This window comes from Natator depressus, chromosome 11 (assembly GCF_965152275.1).
Source record: "Natator depressus isolate rNatDep1 chromosome 11, rNatDep2.hap1, whole genome shotgun sequence".
Lineage (NCBI taxonomy): Eukaryota > Metazoa > Chordata > Testudines > Cheloniidae > Natator > Natator depressus.
Genome location: NC_134244.1, coordinates 23,771,707 through 23,793,376, shown reverse-complemented (window position 1 = coordinate 23,793,376; position 21,670 = coordinate 23,771,707). Strand labels below are relative to the sequence as shown.

Here is a 21,670-nt window from a genome sequence, read left to right as displayed (position 1 = left end):
GTTCCTTCTTCCTCAACCTCCAAATTGAAGCATGGCCTTGAAGTCAAAATTAATAAATAATGGGCCTCATCCAGCAGCACTTGCTCATATGAGTAATATAGATAGGGCTAGGTTCCAACTCTTGTCGTGGCATAATGGAGTAAATATTAGTTATCTGTTTGGTTATTTTGCATTGACACAGAGCACTGTAAATGTGAAAATCAAGCGCTAAATAATCTGGAGTGAGGAAGGGGCAAATTGATTCTAAATGCACCCAAGAATGTGAAGAGGATAAAAACAAATCAGAAAGAAGATTTTATATTTTTAAGATAAACAAGCTGTTGACCATTTTTAAAGAGCACAACATGAAGAGATAGGGCTGAGCCAGAGGTACATACAAACAGATGAGTCTAGGTCCTGCAGTGGGATGTAGACTCCTCTTATGAATCACCCTGTTGTGTGCTTGAAATCTGCATGAAGGTGCAGCGGGTACTGCAGATGGATTCTACTGGCTCCAAACAGAATATAAAAGAGGTTGGAGTCCCTTTTTGGCAGAGAGAACGGGAACAGAGATGTCCTGCAGAGGAAACCTTAGGCACAGTGAAGCTTGGGGAGAATGTTTAGGCAGAAGGTTTTTTGTGCATTACTGTGTAAGTTACAAATATAGCTAAGCCTCAAGAAGTGGGGAATTGTAGAATTCATACAGTGTATGTAGACTCTGTTCTAAGCAGTGTCGGAACTCCATCTGCTTACATTATACTTTCAGCAGGCAAAAAAAAAATGAAGAAAATATATGCTGTCATATTTTTTATTACTAATCTGAACATTTCAAAGAGGGGTGGAAAAGAATTACAAAGTATTCTTTCTACTCTTATTAAACAACTATGTTAAGCAGCTCCCAATATATTGGGTGGGGGGGTTGACATTTTTTTCTGTCGGTGTTATGTTTTTCTTCTGATCTAGTTGTTTATCAGCTAAGGAGAATAAAATACTCTATAGATAGTTGAATATAATTATCAGAAGTATCAAAGTTCTGGGTGGGTGGGAAAGAGGAAGTAAAATGAAGAATAAGTCAGTCGGCTGTAGAGAGAAGAAACTGATGTGTAAATAACAAAATTGTATGATTTATTCTTTTTGATGCATTGCACTTTTAATAAAGAAAATCCCCTGGAAACCACTGTAAATAGCATGAAACATATAATTAGACTTAGCTTTTCTCACTCTCTGCCTATTTAAATGGTCAGTAACTTCAATGGTGATTCAGTAACAACTGATTTTATAGAAACATCTGACAATTAGAATACATTTGTGGTGTTTTCAATATCTACTTTACATACCTCCCTCTTCACCTCCAAGTGCAAGGGATCCCTGAGTCCAAACAGATAGTGTCTTCACCAACACACCTCTCTCACCTGTACCACCTCACTTGCCACACCCTCCTCCCCAACTCTAAGCACATTCCCACCAATCTCTTTGACACTCTCTGAGATACCATCCTTTCAGAGGATGACAACACCTCATTCCTCAAGCATATTATCTCTGATCTTGTATTTTATCTCCTAAGTGCTATCCCATAAATCGCAGCAGTGATCAACCTCTCATTGTCCACTGGTGACCTTCCAAAAATGGCATGAGTGCAGCTATTATCTCTTGTGATCCTTGATGTTCTCCTTAAAGCCCCAGCTCCTGGAGTCATGGGATTACATGAGACTCTCATCTTTCATTTTTTTTAAATAGCATGTTTCTAGTCCTCAGAGTTTTGGGGGGAAAAGCTAGAAAACATGATCTAAGTGCATCCCAAAGACTCAAACACTGAAAAACAAATAATAAGAACCCAATTATTTCATTTGGTGATTTTTAAACCAATCTCACAATTTTTGAATGCTTCAGGTTTGCAGTATTTGAACCTGACAACGAAGTTTCCCTAGGCCACACGACAAACATGCTTGATAGCTCACCTGGATGGACCAATTCTGTGGCATAATTGCCAACATTTAAACAAAATGAGTTAATTCTGAGAAGATGCCAGGCCTACAGAAAGTGGGGGTGTACAAGGCATTTTAATATGAACCTCCCAGTTCTCCAGCTCCCAAAAGTTTGGAAATTCATATAAGCAGCTAGAACCATAGAGGCCCCATCGCACACACTCAATCTTCCCAGACTATTGTAATCTCTGAGGAGATGAGGGTACAGTAGCCTGCAGTCTCCTCACTTCCTTGTCCCATAATATCTGAGCATGTTCAGGGAAAAGTGGCAGTCTGGTTCCCCAGCTCCAGTGGCTCCAGGGGACATCTAATACACTCACTCTGTTGTACAATGAAAAGGCAATTAAAAGAAACAAACAATGGCACTCTTCCTCCCCAACAGCAAACATAGGATGTAAAAATTCTTTAGCCAATCAGGAGCGAATTCCCCTGGTGCAGACACTGTGTAGGTCAGCCATAAATGGCCTGACACAATCCCCAAGCATTGGGAATGTGCCGGAGATGGGTCTTGAGATTGCAGGGGACATGTTTGAGGTGGGATCATAGTGCAGAGTGCTATTGAAATACTAGGTAGTTCCGGATTCTGGAGCTGCTCATAGACAGCTCAGCCAGAACTGCCATAAAGCAGCTCCCTGAGCTGCCCAAATTATACTGGGGGCTATTTTGGCCCCGATCAGCCTGGTAATAGGAAGGTAAAGCTACCTATGCTCCTTTCCCCTTGTGCTGAGCCTCCTGGAGGTGCAGCACACATTACATGTTCTTTTACCCTGTTCTCACTCACATTTCCCACCTGGTCAGAACACGGAATGAGGAATACAACAAATGAGACATCAATGGAATTATTTTTGTTTTTTACAATGATAAAAATTCTCATTGTAGAGGGTTTCTAGTTGAAGGGTGCTTGTAAGAGTGCAAGAAAAGAAGAGCAGTTGTTCTGACAAAGCAGTTTTGACATTCTTGTCAATGATTTGAAGCGGGATAGTCGATAAAGGTAAAAAAGGTGCTAATGTTTGAAAATAGTGTCAAGGCTGCATACAGAAGTTTTTAAGTGATGCAATATTACTTCGTTAAAATCAGGGTTGTACCCACATCAATAACTTTAGTTCTTAACTGACCTGACTGGGGGAGTAGAACAAATGACTCAGAGAGCTGGTCATAAAATTTCCTAAGAAACCTTTTTTTAATGTGTGTATGTGAGGAGAGGGGGCCGCAGAGGGAGAAATTAGTGGAAATTTCCAAGGAAAAATCTTTCCTGTTTTTTGACATTTGTAATGACCCAGTGTCTGAATGAGATCTGGGCTAGGATAAGGGCCATCTGACTGAGACTCAGTCCAGAGACAGCTCTTGAGATGATGGTTGATAGAATAGGGGAAGCAAAGGGAAAAACAGGTGAGAACTAGATTAGCACTCTGATCAAGAGAATGTGTCCACCATTCGTAAGGTACATCTGCCATTTAGAGGTCATCTTAGACCATCACCTGCTTCTTACTGCTCAAGTAGCAGTTGTAGCTAGGAGCACTGTTTTACTTAGTGAGAAGGGTACAATGTTTTCTTTGGGATGTGGATCTTCCTAAACTTCTCCTTGTCTTTGTCATAATGAGGTTAGAGGAGAGTTGGTCGAAACTTTTAATCACATTTTTTTTAGAAGAATGGCTTTTTGACCGGTATGAAAAATGTCATGTTTCAATTGTTCATTTTGGTCAAAATTTCAGCTTTCCACTGATGGGAAAGGTATGAATCCCCAGACCTGGCATTATGTAATATTATAACTGCTCTGACGAAGGGTGCAATACCACCTACTGCCACTGGGGGACTCCTGGTGGGGCAAGAGCAAGAGTCCCCAAAACACATGGCCTCCTGTGGTTCAGCAGAGGAAGTATGCTCAGAGCAGGAAAGAGAGGTCTCTAGAGCTTCTTAAGCCCCACAGCCACAGAAGCATGGTTTAGTCAAGCCTCAGATCTTCTGCAATTGCGTAGGCATGGAATTTGCTCTTGCTCTGCTCCAGAGTCCCAGAATTCATTTTAAATGGTCTTTCTAGCCCATATGATTGTAAATAAAATCTTTAAAATATTAACTAAGTCCTCCTGAGACTGCAGAAAGCAAAAAATAACAGCACAAGGAGGTGTGATGTGTACTATTCATCTCAATGGGGTGTTGATTCTAAAATCTAATAATGGTGATCTAAAAGTCAACAATGTTAATTTTACTGATGATTTTTTTTAGAATTAGCCAGCTTATGTGATTATCTCATAGTCCTAAACTGCCTGTGCCAGCTTCCTTCATGCCAAAAGGCCCAGCTCCCCCGTATCCAACTGTCAAACTCCCAACTTCCCTCCTGACCACAATGTAGTTGCATGTTGTCAATAAAAAGGTCTGTGTCTTACTGGGAACAACATAATATAATTTGAACTTAGTTTAAAAAAATAGCATGGGGGCTATATTGGGTTTATATTTAATTCAGCAAAAACCTCCATTTTCTAGTGTAAATGAAGCTGCCCCACCAAAGTGCTGCAGAATCCAAGAATGCTGGCACAGAGTATCAGACCAGCTTGACACAGGAGGCACACAGCCCTGCATGTGTTCCCTGCCTGCCACCACAGTTCCTTCTTAATGCCTCTGCTCCTGCTTCTCCAGACAGCAAAAAGCAGTGGTGGTGGTGGTGTTTGGAGAGAGTGGGGAGTGTTCGTTTGCTGAGCATATGGAGAAGGGCAAAACAAAGAGCATTTGGCCAGGAGGGTAGGCTCTGAATTGTAAGCAGGCTGGGTAGAATGTTGTCCCACCCCTGAAGAGTTCACACTGTAGGAGTGGAGGTCACTTATCAGCCACTCCCAGAATAGGGGCCTAAGTCCTTACTTTCTAAAATGAGATCATGAAAATTTGGCTCTCTCTAGATTTGAGTTTTGCTTTTCATTGTTAAAATCAGCTCTTTCCTCAGCTCCAGTGTGACTATTTAAACCTCATTCTAGCTCTGAGATACTAAAAAGGAAAGTCTGAATCTTTAGGAATGATCTTACTGCAAATAGCTGTGACTCCGGAATTCAAAGCAAATGGAAGTCCTAAGCACAGAACTCAAATCTTGCCTCTTAATACTATAAGTCTTGCTCAAGTTTACCACTCTGCTCTTACAAATTCAATACCCCCACAGCCAAAAAAAAAAAAAAAAGAAATTATCTCTGAGCATATGCAACTGCTAAACATCCCATTCAATATAACTTCAGCCTGTTCTGAGAACTACATTTCAGTTTCTTTATACAGTATCTGTCTGTCAGATATTACTACAAAGATTACCATAGTCTACATAATATATTTTCACTATAAAAATTATTACTTAGACGGTTGTACATTTTACTACACAACAAGAAAAAATTAAATATAGTAAAAGGGTTGTTTTTTAATTTCACACTCCAGATGTAACATCTCCTTTATATAGATGACCCTAAGCAACTATAAACACTATCATGTATCACATTCCAATACTTTCATTTCAATGCAAATTCTTTAATCTACAAAATATAAATAGTACTTTATCTATTTAAGGTATTTCTAAGGCATCTATCAGCTTGGTTTCTAAGATTTACAACAAGAAATCTAACAGGCCATACTTTAAATGTTCATCTCTCTGAGATGCCTGTATCTAAGCAGTACGGTTAAATGTCCCATAAATTAAAAGTCTCAAAATGTATTCTTCCTTCTTGAACGCATTAAGCAATGAGAAATTCAGACCCGGTGTAAATGGAAGCTATTCCCATGGAAATCCTTGGATCATATTCAGCAGTGATATTGTGATAATTAATAAGTGATGGTGTAAGGGAGAATGGGAACATCCTGGTGCTCTTACTCTCTTTTGCATCCTCCAGGAAATTGTTTGTCCTGCTCCACTTTCCTCCTTTCTGTTCCTTCCCAGGAAAAGCTGCATGCATTTTACTTCCCAACTGAATGACTGATCAGTGCAAATTACACAACATCATCACTTGCACCTGTTTTCTCACCAACTTACGACTGATATGCAGCTTACACCATTGTTTATGTCACTAGGTTGGGGTGTTTCTTGAAGATTCTGATTTATGCCTGTAAAAATATAGTAAGAAATTAAGGATATTATATGTACTCCGTAGAAAAAATAACACCAAATACTCTTGATATTTTAAACTCCTGAAATTAAAACAACCTTGGCCCTTGTTACTAAGAATCATATAAACAAGCTAAAAGAAAACAATCAACGCTGTACTGCCTGGCAGATTTCTTTACAGTTTCCTCAGACCAATAATGTATTAACACTAGGCAATTTTAAGTAATGTGTACATTATTGAGAACCTTATCCTGCGTTTAAGAAAGTATGGCCTAAGCGTGTTCATATCAAATGATCATATGTTTTTCTGTAAGTATATGTAAGACATATGCGAATTGTTGACAGCTTCTTAGTGAGATAGACACTTCCATTTCAAAAAATGGACTTCCACAACTGCAAAGAAAAAAAGTTTTACATTAGGATGTTACTTACTTTGTGTCTTTGTCCTGGGAGAATGCAACTAAAGAAACCACATTTAAAAATCAGACATTAGATATGCAAATATGTGTTCAGATCAGAGATACAAAAATTATTCAAATGATTAATTATTCATCATAAAAATGTCAATTAATAATTCTGAAGCATAATAGGCATCTTTCTAATGCATCTTTATTTTTCAGGCCGAAATACTCTTGAATCTGTGTGTTCAATTGCATTCTAACAAGTTTTTAAAAATTCAGTAAAGTAAACAAGAAACTAAACAAAAGTGAGCAGTGAATTTTAATAACCACTAACTCAGCCAGGAAATGTGCCCAAAGTTCAGCATCAATCCCACAAGAGTGGAAAGAACAAGCACAGCTCACTATGCCAGACAACAAGCCCTAAGTAACCAGCCTCACAAACCTTCCAAAAATTGCATTCTCCAGCTATTATCAAAAGGTATTCCAAAGTCACTGTCTCTTGTTTATTTAGCACAAGGAGCAGTCTGTATCCTGCAAGATGGGCCATGTTGAACACCATTTGTTCAGCTGCAGTTGAGAGAGAAATATATTACATGAGCAAACAAGGCTAGGCTGTCTTATAAATTTATTTATACATAAATTAACAAATACATGAGACAGTTAGATTTATCTTTTACATGGAGGGACTCACAGGAGACTGGATACCTTAGTAATGCCCACAGAGAGCTAAATTAAATAAAGCCAAACAACCCTTTCCCTTGCCTTGGGTTTTTCTGCATAGGGACTTGGAAACTTTTTGAATGTTGATTCAATGGCTTTCTACCCGAATATCCCCTCAGTAGGTGCAAGGTCATCTTTTACTCCCCTACTACCAAAATAGAAACTGGTCTTTCCTCCCTAAACCTGGAATCTACACAAATCTCAGGACACCTGCATGAAGCAGGAACAGCCACATGGAGGCCCAGGGGCTCTGCACAACTCCCTGGCTTCCCCTTTCCCAGAGAAGGCATTCCACTGCATTCCACCCCCCAACCGCCAGGTGACTGCACAAAATGGCCCCCTCCCTCAGATAAGAGGCCTGACCAGTAGGAATTTGTGCTTCAAAATAAACCTGCACCCAAGAGGAGCATACAGCTTCCAGCAGCTGCTCCCCAGCTTCTTCCCATCTCTGCTTCTGTCCTCCAGAGCTCCGCAATATGAAACCTCAAGAGGGGCTGGAGGCGGAATGGAGCAAAGCTGATGTTCTCCCACCAGGACAGCTTTAGCTACTAAATCTGCACGTTGCCTACACTTCTCATAATATTCATAATCTGTGGCACTGCAGTGGCTGAAGGGAATATCCAAGCTCTGCCTAGACGAGACAAACAGATCCAGGCTGCTTAAACATACGTATAGACAAGCTTTAAAAACGTGTGAGATGGCCCTGGTCTTGACAGATTGCAGAGGGAAGCCTTGGGGACAGCTAACAAGTTTTACCGGTGCTAAACCCTGTCCGTGCTAGCGGTTTAACTGTGGTAGTTAAAGGCATGTTCTCTAAACACATTTTTCAACACAGCCTATTTTCCCCAGCCTAGCTATAGACTTGGATACATATCTATGGATTTAGGCGTTTAACTTCAGGCACTTTCGTGTGCAAATTAGCCTTCTCACCCCCCCCCCAACCCCCGCCCTTATTTTTCAAACTGCAATACAAAATTTGCACAACAAGCCAAGTGAGAGGGACCCACGTGCAGCAAATGCAGAGATCCCACCTCTGCTACTTGGGATGAAAACTAACTTCATGAGATGAAAAGGAAAATCACTGCTAGTAGCACAAATGAAATCCAGCCGCTCCAGGGCTCTCTCCCCCCAAATCCACCCTTTCTGGGTTGGGTGGTGGCGTGCAACACAACCGAGTTATTCTCCACATTACTTGTCCTTTGGTTGCTGCAGAACAAGAGAGAGATTTCCCTGCCATCCTGTCGCACTACTTTCACATTGAGACATTATTGACGGCAGATTTCAGAGTAAGGCCAAGGTCCTCCAGGGCCTAGCTAACCCACTTGATACTTAACCACATTAAAACGAACCACATTACTGGGGGTGAGACCTAGTCCCCTTCCCCCACACACACACACACCCTGTTTAAGAGTTTGTCAAACCCTCCCATTTCCCTGTGTCCCTTTACACTGCTGCAGACTGTCAGCTCCTGTGGGCTATCTCCCCTCGCAGCCCCTTTCTCATGATAATGAGCCCCTAGCAACACCTCAGCTGAGGCTTGCGCCACCAGCACGCAAGCGGCCAATAGCCCCCTTTTTAGCAGCCAGCCCCCCACAAACCGGAAACGGGGGGACGAGCTCACGTGGTTTTAAAGCAGGCGCTGGGCGAAAAGGAGCTGGTGCAGGGATGGAAGGGGAGGAGGGGGGTAGAGAGGGGTCTTTAGCTCACATGGCCCCTCATGTGTGATGGATGCAATTGACAAAGGGAAAATCATTGAAGGGAAGGCAGCAGCCCCGCCAGCGCTGGTTGCATTTGTGGCATCAGTCAGGCACAGTTTGTATCAATACAGGACAGGATCGTTTTATGTGCCCCGAAGTTTCCTCTCTTTCACTTTTCACACAGGAAAAGTTGGGGGAGGAGGGAACTCCACCCAGTGAGCTGGCCTTAAAACTGGGTCTGATCCACCCCACCGGGTGCCTTGTGCAAAAATCTGAGCTGTGCTGTGCAAAAATGGATTTGGGTTTGTTGTTTAACTGGTAGGGAAGACATCATAATTGCAAAGTTTAAAATAAAGACAGAGATTCTTCATCTGAGGCTGTGTCGAGGGGGCTGATTAATTGCAATCTGCTTTCTACATTTATGAAAGAATGTGAGAGATGCATTGCCAGCACCACCCCCAATAAAGGCAATATCAATAGCCACTGTCATTATTTCCATATCTTAAAGAAGCTGCACGCCCAATATTAGTTCAGTCCAGGGCAGGAAATCATCTCCTGGATTAAGGCTAAATTCCTTCTCAAAAGGATTTAACTGATTGTTACATGTTTATGTCTTGTGGCCAAAATAAAAAAAAATAGCAGCCCCTATATGATAAGTGTAAAAGAATGTCTAATAAAGACTTGAATGTTATGCCAATCCTGAGAAGATCAGAGCATTTTATCTCTGTGATCCTTATGTGCTGGGGGTGCTTTAAGAGTTACAGAAACTGTCAGATTGGGCGGTGGAGGAGAGTCTACAAAATTATGACCAGAGATTATTCGACAATACAAAAGTGTTCCCTAAAGCCCATGAATGTAGCCACACGGTCTGTTTTGCCTCTGTGAGTGTGTGTGTGTGTGTGTGTGTGTGTGTGTGGAGATCGATATAATATGATAAAACATCGACCGTGTGTGTGTGTGTGTGTGTGTGTGTGGATAGATATAATATGATAAAACATCGATCGCAGCATTATTGCAGGTTAAAGTAGAGCTTCTTTTAATCCATCCACCCACCCTCTCATTTTATAATCTGGAACTTTAGGAATAATATGTAAGGCGTTTGTAATGGGATTAATTTATTTTAAGAACTTGTTTCCATATAGGACATGAGTGACTGGAAATTGGACGACTCAGTAATTGGCATTCACTTTTTTTTTTTTTTTAACATATGCATCTAAATTCAGTTTGACTCTTTAAGGAATTAGCAGAGTGCCCTTGATTTATAGTCAGTGTCTTGTGGATCTGAGAGGATCTAATTCAAATTAATAATACTTTGAATCTGATTTCAGGATATTTGCACTATGCCACATATTTCATTAAGATATTATCACTCTCGTCCGTATCGGTGTATCTCTGTTTCTATCTATCTATAGTTATATCTAGAGATAGATAGATCATACATCCTCCAGCTAAATATTTTTGACATGCAATCAATAGTTATGCCAAAAGTTTTAGCACAACTAACCCAGTTCATCCCAGGAAAGGACAATGGAGCTTTTGCTCTCGCAGGCATAATTACAGAGCTCATTGTTATCAGTTCATCATATATTAATTTAAAACAATTCAATTTAAAAATATAACTGGCAGCTCTTAAGAAACCTGCTCTTTAATATTTATATGAGAGCCTTGCATAAGATATACACAGACAACTGTTTCATTAGCTATTTCATTAGGTCGTTTATACTAGTGTTACCAACATTTTAAAGACTTTGCTCTTAATTTCGCTTATATACCCGACCTGGTAGAGACTTGACTTGGTGGTTTGAATCGGTACCTGGTCGGGTAGGCTAGTAATGTCCATTTATGGAAAGTTGTCAGATCTTTACTCGGTGAATGACAACAGAGAAGTAGCAGAAAAACAAACTCAGTGAGCTGAGGATTTTATTTGGAACTGTTAAAAAAAGATTTTGTGGTTGTTGCTCTAAAATCTGCCTACACTAAAGACATCTCACGTTTCTAATAGCAGTCAGTTTATACTCATTAGGTGCATTGACAATTACAGACCCCAGATGTGTCCAAATCTTACACTGTAACCAACTGTTCAATCTTCCCTATTTCCCCAAAAATTGTGTGATCGGGCGATTGCCAGTGCAGTGCATTCAGATTTGATTTTTAAATCGGAGGGTAGCTTTATTAGCAGATAAAAATATTCATCAGATCTCTGAGGAAGCGATGATTTGCAAATGCACGTTTGATTTTTCTTTCTTTGCAATGTTTAATCATCAGAAAGGTGTGCTCTGATCAGGAGCATTTTTGAATGCAATTGCTAGTGACTATTGCTAGCATTACAATTCTTGCTTTAGGCACACATTCAATGCACAGTTCAAAAGCAGTTTATCTTAGCTTAATGTAAGTAAAAGTATAGTGTCGGATCAGTGTACCATTTGTTTCAGTTTACTTCGGGGGGGTGAGAAGTGCAGTAATAGATTTAACTCTGTCAAAGCAAGGAAATTCATACGGAGCCCGCTAATACAGCCCCTTGGGCAGCTCCACGTTTACCTTCAGAAAGATCATCCAAACATGTAGGATTTGAAGTTCATCTTTACATTGAGATTATGTAAAGCCCTTCCAAAGAAGGAACCGTATGTGGGTTCTGTGAGCAGCTGGGCATGAACTGATCAAGTCTCAGAGATTTTTTTCCCCCTTTTCAGATAAACGCCTTTGCTGACCAAATTTGGCTGTCTTTAGTTACTTCTATATTAGTTTCCAATTATGTGCAGTGCAAACCAGCTTTTTGATAAACAAAACAGCAGAGCATTGGTTAAGAACACTTAAACTTCAAAAAAAAAAATCCCCCTGGGAAGTGGGCTCTGAATTGGTTAATAATGTGCAGTACTTGCTAAATTGCTGACTTCCAGATGTGGAAAATATCTTTCTTGTTTAGGACCTACGTACCCTGATTGGATTACGACAGAAGCGTCACATTGGAAGGCTTTTGAGTGATGATTTAATTAACCATACAGTAGAAAGCTGTATTTGCCAGGAAACCCCTTCCAGATTTGCATAACCAATCCCTTCAGTGCAAAGGTGGAGTCTGTTTTTAATATTATTATTATTATTTTATTTTATTATTTTATTTTATTGTTATTATTTTCCTATTTTAAAAACTGGTAAACTTGTTATCCCCACAAGTTCAGTACCACTCACTCAGTCACTCTAGCTAGCTAGCTCCTTCCCTCCCCACCCCCAAGGGAAGAGAGACAGAAAAAGAGCCATTTCACCCCATGATCCATATCTGAGAACAAAACAGAAAGAATGTCAAATCTCACTTTTTTCTACAGCTATAACAGACGATTCAAATAAGGTGGTTGAGGGTCGAAACAACAACAAACAACAACAAAATGATCAGAAGTCAACTAGGTGCCTTTTTTTTCCAGTTCAAATACAGTGTTTGGTTTCTACCCATAATTTTGAACTATGGTTTGCTCATCTGAAAGAAGGGGTGGAGGGGGGACTGAGAAGGAGAAAGAGGCTTTCCTGCTAGAAACCATGCTGAAAAAGCTACCCAAGTGAACGTGCCTGCAGAATCTGGCCATTAGAGCTATCTCTATAAAAAGAAGTAGGGATCTTGATTGAAAGACACAGGATCGCTCCCTTTAACTTTCAGCTCCTTTGAGTTATCCAGTTCTGTGAATGGTGTTCACCGTTTTCCGCCTTGTATCCAGTAGGATTTAGTGAAGAGGATAATGATGCCAAAGACTTGATGGTTGCGGGGGGGGGGGGTGGCGGGGGGGGGAGGAGGGAGGAAAGGGAGCGAGGGTCGGAGAGAGGGAGGAGGGAGACAGAGCGGGAGGGAGGTGGAATTTCATTTCTTCCACTAAAGCGTTTGCGGAGACTTCAAGGTATAATCTATCCCAGATCCTTTCCCAGAGAGAAACTTGGCGATCACGTTTCCACATGATGCTCACGTTTGGTGCTCTTCAATTATCCCTCCCCACAAAGATAGGTGGCGTGTGTTTCAGGGTCTCTCCTCTCTCTCCTACAGAAAAGAAAAAGAAAAAAATGTCATTAGAAGAGGCGTAACACGTCAGTCCGTCCCCAGGTTTGTGTTTCCTGGAGTGGCAGAAAGAGATCAGTCCTAACCTGCCCAGCAGGAATAACGGTCCTTCCGACAACTCTTTGCAAGGCTTTTTACAAATTCTGCAGGAGCTGCATCTCCCTTCACCTTTTCTCCTCCACTTCGCGGCTTCTTCATGCTTTTTCTTCTCACCATTTCTGGCCAAAACTACAAACAACACTTCGCAGGTAGGTTCTGAATTTAAACAGTTCTTTCTTTCTTGTCTTTCCCCCCCTTCCCCCGCACCGTCTCATTTTCCCCCCGTTTCTTTTCTTTTTTTATTTCGAGTGTGGTGGCTTATTCAGCTTGTTTATAGTTGGGGAATCTCATTTTGAACTGAAATGTAAAGTCACTTGGCACCAGTTTCAGGAGGGGTTGGTTCTTTTATGGCGAACCGTTCTCTGCTGTTACCCCCCCCGCCCCCCCCCAGTACCTGTCCAGACAGGTAGTAAAGGTGTCTTTTGCAAATATGACAGTAAAAGTTTTAGTGCACAGAAAAGAATTCATTCTTTCAAGCAACCTCACTGCTCTTTTATTTTAAGATTCACATAGGATCATCTTAAAGTTTGCATGTACCTGTTAGTGATTTGCACGCACGGTGCATGCACAGGGAGCACGGTTGGACACTATTTTAGCTCCAGCCTGCTTTAGAAGTCCCAGCAAAGATGTGTTTCCCCAAACAGAAAGTTTGCTGTTTTGTCTGCCTAGTCGGTTTCATTTCTTTATTTTATTTTGTGAGGCTGGATGAAGTAACACCTCAGGTTCTGGGATCCCAAAGAAAGAAGTGAAAGTAGTGACTGGAACTTAAAAGTCGTTTACAAAAAATAGTCAATCCAGCTAGGAAGAAAACCGTCCTCAGGAACCCAAGATTGAAAATTATTGGCAACTTTTCTTGTTAATGCTAAGGAGCAGAGCAGATATTGAAATACATTTAAAACAATTCGCCATTGGTCGTTTTGCATTATTACTCCAATTGTCGAAGAAAGCTCACAGGTCCGGGCTTTTATTAATTTGTTTATCTCCTACCTACTTTCATATATCCTGTGCTTGATCTGTAATGATGATGTAGAGATTACAAAATGCAGAGCAAGAAATAACTAGCAAATATAAAGTTTTTGTACGTATTCTCTCAATCTCTCCCTCTCCCACACACATGCATCCATGTCCATAAAACTACCAGTTTACTTTCTCAACATGGATTCATTTGCTGTAGTCTGTGAGTAAACATACTGACCTTGTACAGACAATCTGCATATTCACATACACTTACCTGCACATAGATTTTTAAAGCAACCCTGTTTTATCATCAGAAGCCTAAGAAAGGCGAGTTCAGAGCCAATAAGACACAAGAGCAGCATACTTAACTGATCCATCCTGATGTAAATCTTTACTAAAGTTAAAATGGAAAAATCAAAACTAAATCCACTTTGTTACAAAATGTGTGGAGACAGGTCATCAATTTCTCGGTTTTGTGTAAAGCTTTATAGCGTAGGAGTAGACAATAGATGCTGAGGCTAGGGTGGATTTTGTTCAGAAGAGCAAGGGTTAATTGCCCTTGTTTTACAGTTTGCATCTGTTACATCTTTTATAGCCCCCTGTTTAAACTAATCCTCAAGTCAAAGCATCTTTAAAGCTACAGCATCTTCTTCAAGATAGACTCAGTTTCAGGAGCCTTATATCAAGCAAACCAAGTGCTTCCCCACTCCAGTTTTGACAGATTCAGTCTCAAATAAAGCCTGCATGTGTAGACAGATATAGGTACGAAAGTTTACAAGTCGAAAAGGATATGATCATTTAGAAAGCCTGAAAACACTGACAGCAGTAGTTTTGATTTCTGTTTCTTTTCTCAGGCGGGGGGGCGGAAGACAGTCTGAAGCTTTGTTTAATGGACAGGGGGAAACCCTACAATGAATATTGTCAAACTGACTAAAAAGATGACAGAGGTTTATAATACACTTCTCATTGTTGGGCGGGGGGGGGGGTAGAAGTGAGGTCTCAATCCTGCGCCTTACCCCACAGGGGAGGGGGGGGGAGAGAGAGAGAGCTATGTTTCTCTGTTGCTCTCAGCTTGCCGAAGTGCGCTAACAAAAATACAAATAAAGATAAAGATAACATATCATGGGAGAACAAGTTGCAATGTCAGTCTAAAGTACTTTTAGGAGGAAATGGTCCGCCTAGCATTGAGTCAAACAGCCTACTGTACGAGCCTGTGCATTCCCTCATACGGTCATGAGTTATGACTCATTTTGAAGATGTAATTCTTGTCTCTCTGATCTCCTTTGCTGTGCAATACAAAAAAAAAAAATTAAAAACCTGGCCGGCTGGGAAGGAAGGGGATCAATTTAATCTTTGCTCCGACCTCCCCCAGCACGGCAAGTCTTTGTGTGTGTGTGGATGGGTTCCTTTTTGGGGGAATATTTGGGTTCCCTTTGGCGCCCTGCATTTAAATGGGATATACCAATGCCCACATTGTTGCTGTGTTTGGTTGTTACATAGAGTCTGCGTGCTGCTGAATCAGGGAGTCGAGTCCATGCGAACTGCCATCTGATCCACTCTTATCAATGAAGCAGCAGATCATGGCGGATGGCCCCAGGTGTAAGAGGCGAAAACAAGCCAATCCAAGAAGGAAAAACGGTAAGAAAACCCTGAATCAAACTTTTCCTTTCGACTCCACCAGAGAGATAGAGGGGCAGAGGGAGAAAAAAAACCACCCAGCAGCAACCGCAGCAGCCCGGGGTTTGCTGGCGATCGCTTTCTATGTGGCGGAGGAGAGATCCGCCTGTTGTATATTTCTGGAGGGGAGAGAGAGTTCAAAGGAGTCCCAGGGAAAGTGAGCGTCAAAGAAGCCGGAGGATCCCAGCCCTTTCCCCCGGGCGCAGTCCCAGTCTAACCGAGCGCTCCTTATCCGCCCCCCCACCCACCCCCTAGACGCCTTTGGAGAAGTCCGATCAAGTGGGCAGAGTCCCAGGTCTGGGGCTTCTGTAGTTTGAGTTCTGCAGAATCACTGGGCGGTTTGGAAAGAAAAGCCAGAGACTGAGCGAGAGCCCCATGCAGACTGTGTGGCTGAGAAAGGCTGAAAGTTTCTTGCCTGGGTCCCTGCTCTATCTAACGGTCCTGGGCTCTGTGTCTCTTGCGCCTGGCTTCTCACCCCCCCCCCCCCCAGGACCCGCTGGATTCTCTCTCTCTCTCTCTCTCCTGCTTTTTTTCCCCTCTGACCGCTGCCTGCAGTCTCAGAATTACCTCCCAGACATGTAAGTCTCACACAGACCAAAGCCACTTTCCGGCCAGTTTTCATGTTGGCAGAACCACCTAAGCCATGGACTCTAGTGTCAGGGGAAGAGAGAGACGAGAGGGGGCGGAGAGGTATTTCCAATAGTTCCATGGGGGGGGGGGGGGAAGAACCACGGAAAAACCATATTCCCTGGGAAAAAGACACCGTGAGAATCCTAAGCCACATTGGCAGGGAGTTATTTACTTTTTTAAAAATTGTGATAGACTCGAAAATGAAACTTCCTTCTCCTTAATCATTAAGAAAACAGAATGAGTTTGCTGCCCCATTGCCCATAATTACCCTCTCCCCTGGTCTCTGCGGGCGACTGAGAGGTTGGGTTCAATGGGACGGGGTGTTCTGGTCTGATCTCATATTTGGCAGCTCTTCGCTGGTGTGGGTCTCTCTGTCCCTCCCTAGTTTCTTCCTTTCTTCGTTGGTTTGGAAGTCTGCCCCCCTCCCCCAGCCACCCTGGTGCCCCTGAATGGACATCTCAGCCCCACTTTCAACAACTTTCCTCTAGAGATCAGGAGGAATGAAGATATTTGTGTGAACCTGAACCCATTTGCTTATAGCTGAGCTACTTCATTTAAGTGGAGAGGTGGAGTGGGGGTGGAAGGAGAAAAACACAAAGACAAGAGAATGTTGATTAGAAACAAATGATCCTTTCTCTCGCCCCCCCCCCACCCCCTTCCCTCTCTCTAGGTTGCGCGAGTGTGTGTGTGTGTGTGTGTGTCTTTTTCTTGTTGTGGTGGAGGTGTCGAGCCATATGGGGGAGTGATAGAGGAATTTTAGTCAGAAACTGTTCTTTATGTTACCCTTTGTGTTGTCTTTGATCTATTTGCTTGGCTTAGTATTACAAAAAAACCCAACTAAAATAATATATTCCGAGCAGCTTCCCAATGATCCGTTCCTTGTTATCTTTTTTTTTAAGTCTCTCTCCCCCTCTCCCCCCCTACACACACCCCGCCTTTACTCCTGTGTCTGTCATTATTTAAGGTGGTCCTCACATAGGAGACCTCCCCTTCCCCTCATCTCTGGGTAATTTAGTAGACATTAAAATTACACGTAATGTTTCCCTCTCCTCTCTTGTGTTTCTTCTGTTCTTTTTATTAAATGTTGGTTATTGATTTTCTAAAATCAATGTCTGTTGTGGGGTTTTTTTCCCCTTACAAGTATCTAAAGCACGTTGCTGATCAACTGGATGACAAAAGCTTTGTGTCAAGTAGCCTTTTTTCTTATGTTAAACAGTCATTTTTGAGAGGAAAGAGAATGAGATTTAAAGCAAGGCATCCAGAAGTGCTCTTTTGCACTAAAGAATATTCTGTTTGTTGTTTTAGCCTTCTTATTTTATCCTTCTTGGTTCTCGTCATACAAGATTATTAGTTTAACGTATTAAACCCCATCACATGTTCTGTGATGAGTGTGTGTACCGATGTGTTTCATGTTTTCGCAAAACAATTTGATCAGCAAAAATGTACAAACGATTTCCTAAAAGCTATATGATTATGTATGTGGGAGAGCTAATGAATGTAATGTGTACACCCAGTTATTGCACACAAGTCTTCAGTAACACATATGGACCGGAATGGCATATATTCCGTTGCTCCATTGAAATTGTTTTTTCGTGGGGTGCAATGACTTAAGAAAGCCAGGAGAGTTGGGAGGAGAAAGTTTAATTGCGATTGTTAAGGTAACCGATCCTGCAAACTTCATTTAAAGTGTGTGCATTGGTTGCACGAAGGTCTAACTTCTCCCTTCCCTGTCTTGCTCCAACCAGTGCATTTTTATTTTATTTTATTTTATTCCTTTTTGTTTTCCCCATGTTTTTTTTTTCTTTGTGTTCCATAATCTGCTTCTTTCATTCATTTCTGAGTCAGAAATGTTCTGGTTTTGAGAAGAAGGTAGACTTCTTTTCTTTTCTTTTCTTTTCTTTTCTTTTCTTTTCTTTTCTTTTTCCCATTTTCTCTCTCGACAAGCACGTAGCCAATGCCTTTTCCTTTGGGGATTGCCCAGGATTTATCTGAACTGAGTGGATTTTTCTTCTCTTCTGGATTCATGGAAAAGATGTCACTTCTGAGCTTGTGTCTTTGCTGATAACACTAACTATGATGATGCTTATCGAAATCATATAGAAATTCCTTGGAAAGGCAATAGCATTACATGTTTTAAAAGCTGCAAAAATAGATGGGCATCAAGGAAACTAGAGTGATATAAATGTAACCAAATAGAAATGATAGAGGGGATCAAAATAGAAGAAGCCAAGTAGTACCTAAATGTGTTATATGCTCTGTGTGGGGGTGGGTGTAAGGATGGTCAGGACTCAGGATTAGAAAACGATGCTGGATAAAATTCCTACAAAGCTAAATAGGGTAGAAAGAAAAAAAGCTCAGGATTTTACAAGAGAACGGGATTGATCAGAGCTGGAGAAGAGAGTGATGCAGTAGGGCAGTGTCAGGGAAACGTGTGTGTGTGTGTATGTGTGTGTGTGTAGGGGGTGGGAGAGGTCATATTAAAATAAATGGTCATGGGGGGAACCATCCCCAGGAAAAAAATGTTCGAGAGAAAAGTCTAAAGAGAGGGGAATAGGAGTAAGGGGATGGAAGGTGGGGAAATCAGAGGAGCTCGCAGCCCAGGAATGTGTGTCGGTTTCAGGAAAGTTCAGTCAGATGATTTCCAGTCGCCTGACTCACTTTGTAACACTTTCACTGAAGGAGAGAAAACCCAAAGCCCCCTTCTTTTTCTCCCCACTCTGCACTTCCTCCCCACGGTGAGAGTGATCGCTCTCAGACTGATAGCCAAGCTGCTGGAATTGTCGCAGCAGCGACGTTTGAAACTTACAAAGTTTGGCGTTTGCTGTTGGTGTTGCCCCTGTTTGTAGCTGGAGCGGTCTCACTGGAGATGCTGTCTCATTCTCTTTTCCTGCTGCAGGCAGAGCCTTAGAAATAAGAGGAAGGGGACTGATTTTTCATCACTCCCTCTTTCGCCTTCTCAGGGAGAGATGACTAGGTACAAAGACACTTTCCTTAAAACAAATCTCTCTGGCATGGCATGAATTGGGACTTGAGTTGTCCCCTTTAAAAGCAAAAATCTTTGGGGGGAGGAAGAGGAGAAAAGAAAAGTTGTGTCTAATTTTCTCCAAAGTTTCAGTATACATCTCTCTCTGATTTCTTTGCCATCTCGCTTCCAGTTGTAAAGAAGAGGGAGAACGTTCAGTGCTTTGAAGGCATCTGATCCGAAAGGGAATACAGACCAAACAGGCAGACACAATTATTCCCTTTAAGAACGTTAACCAAAAAGACATCCACCCACCTAAATGCATCCGATGAAGTGAGCTGAAGCTCAGGAAAGCTTATGCTCAAATAAATTGGTTAGTCTCTAAGGTGCCACAAGTCCTCCTTTTCTTTTTGTGAATACAGACTAACACGGCTGCTACTCTGAAACCCACCTCTTTCTAGAGATGATGGGGAAGAGGGAAAATTCGAATTAACTTCACCCTTTAAAAAGAAAAAAATCTAGCTAGAATCTCTGGGTAATGAGAAGTGGTGTTTGTTTTCCCTGATGGGTGAAGTTTGGAAATAACTAGAGTCTCAGATACAAGGGTGCTCCCTAGTAAATTTCAGGTGGTACAAGTTATAGCGGTCAACTGGGAACGTTCCTTTTCCTAGTTATCTTTACAAGTGTGAAAATCCGTTGCAAGTAGATTACTTTTAAAGTTGATGAGCTCATTGGGAGAATATTTTACTACTTCAAAAGGTACCTGGATATAGGTTTATTTAAAAAATATTATTTACTAAATGCAAGTGACCAAGATGTAATGAATATCGGAGTATATCTCGCTATACAGATTAAGTTTTGATATGGAACAGAGGAGGCTGTTATCTGAGCTATTGATTTTATTTTGAATTTGGGGAAAAAGCGAGTCTGAATATTGTTGAATGCCACTGTTGAATAGCATATGTCATTTCCAGTAATTCTCCACTTACTGTTACTGGTTTTGCCACTAGCCTCTTTAGCTATTGCACGTGATCTACGATAAACTTTTTAAAAAATTGTGTCAAATAAAATGAAATAAATTAAAGAATTAATGACCATAACATCAATATTTTTTTAAAAAAGAAACAGCATTGAAAGTTAATTGTTAAATAAATATATGCGGTAAACTGTCCAAGGTAAATAAAATATACTGAAGATTGAGAAACAAGCTATAAAACCATACTGAGAATATTCCCTAAGAAAACTGTGTCTACCCTTAAAGTGGAAAGAAGGGTGTTGATTCTTTTACAGCAGCACTACTTTCATTCCAAGAAATAGGAAATTCTTCGCCTCACGACAGTTTTTGGCATCTGCATGATCCCAATGCTTTTAAGGTGCATTTTCTCCTCTGAGAAAGAGAACTCTTTGTCCTTTTTTACCAAGACCATGGCTTCCCAAGGTAGACACTATTTTGTGCCTGTCACATAGAAGGGGAGTGCAGGTTTGCAGTGCTCACAGACAATTGATTGTCTGCCCTAATGTGTTTCATTTACATGTTTATAACGTCAATAGTGCTGGGGTGTCCACTGTACCATTCATTCCAGCATTCCCACAAGGGTGCAATTGTCTGAATAGCCAAGTCAGACACCTTTTTGATTGCTCTTTAGTTGTCTTTTTAGAGTATAGAGAAAAAGGAGAGAAATCTGGGATGCAGAAACACTAGCTGAAAATATTTCAGAATTAAATGTCACTATTAAAGCAGATGTTAACATTAGGCAAATTATATATTTTAACTAAGATTCTAAAGGTGTAAAAAATTCAAAACAGAGAGGATGGTTATTGAAACATGACTAAACCTAGTTCTGTTGCTTATTTTTTAGTCTTTTTTACATGATTTGTGATTTTCATTTTGCTTTCAGCCTCTGTAAAAGCAGCCACCTCTTAACTCTTTGTATGCTTTACTGAAATTTGTGACCCCCCCCCATATATTTACATATCTCTGTTTATGCCAACAGTGTCAGCTAACCACTTGGAAAATCTATTGAAAGAATATTTAGGCTGTGGGAAGTATAAACTTAAAAAAGTAAGATCCAAATATTTCTTCATCAAGCATTTTTAATGAAAAAATTATGATGATTAGACTTTCCTTGAAGCATTTTTAACTTAAATAGCTGTGTACCAACTTCCTATGTCTTTGGTTACAGTCTTCTCATGCTGTAAGCTCTGAGCAGAGTGTTCCTAGGAGTTCCAAAGTCAATAAAAGATTACTTTTTAAGGTGTGCTGTTCTGTTTTTATATGCCACACTGTCTTTACCATTTAAGTTGCTTCTGAAGGAGGCGAGAAGTGATTGCATATGTCTACAATTTCATGTATGAATAAATAAACCTCATATCTTATTGAATCAGATAAATTATATGTGTAATATAGCCACATATAGTACATATGGATGCACCTAGGAAATAAAGGTTTCCTATTTCA

General features: G+C 41.0%; 1 protein-coding gene and 1 long non-coding RNA gene across 3 annotated transcripts in view; one reads left to right on the top strand and one right to left on the bottom strand.

Moving 5' to 3' along the window:
* Positions 1-5,663: 5,663 nt before the first annotated feature.
* Positions 5,664-6,972, bottom strand: LOC141995565 (uncharacterized). Its single transcript, XR_012641356.1, has 3 exons — positions 6,877-6,972; positions 6,466-6,493; positions 5,664-6,032 (listed from the first exon to the last, which is right to left on the bottom strand). It is a non-coding gene; the product is annotated as an uncharacterized LOC141995565 (long non-coding RNA).
* Positions 6,973-12,707: 5,735 nt separating this feature from the next.
* Positions 12,708-21,670, top strand: part of ZEB2 (zinc finger E-box binding homeobox 2) — a 131,531-nt gene continuing 122,568 nt past the window's right edge. Inside the window, exons 1-2 of one of the 2 annotated variants that reach the window (XM_074967299.1) lie at positions 12,708-13,135; positions 15,444-15,581. In XM_074967299.1, the coding sequence (XP_074823400.1) occupies positions 15,509-15,581 (73 nt within the window). In that variant the 5' untranslated portion in view covers positions 12,708-13,135; positions 15,444-15,508. Of the gene's footprint in view, positions 13,136-15,443; positions 15,582-21,670 lie in introns of those variants that run through there. The other variant, XM_074967300.1, reaches the window with a different exon arrangement.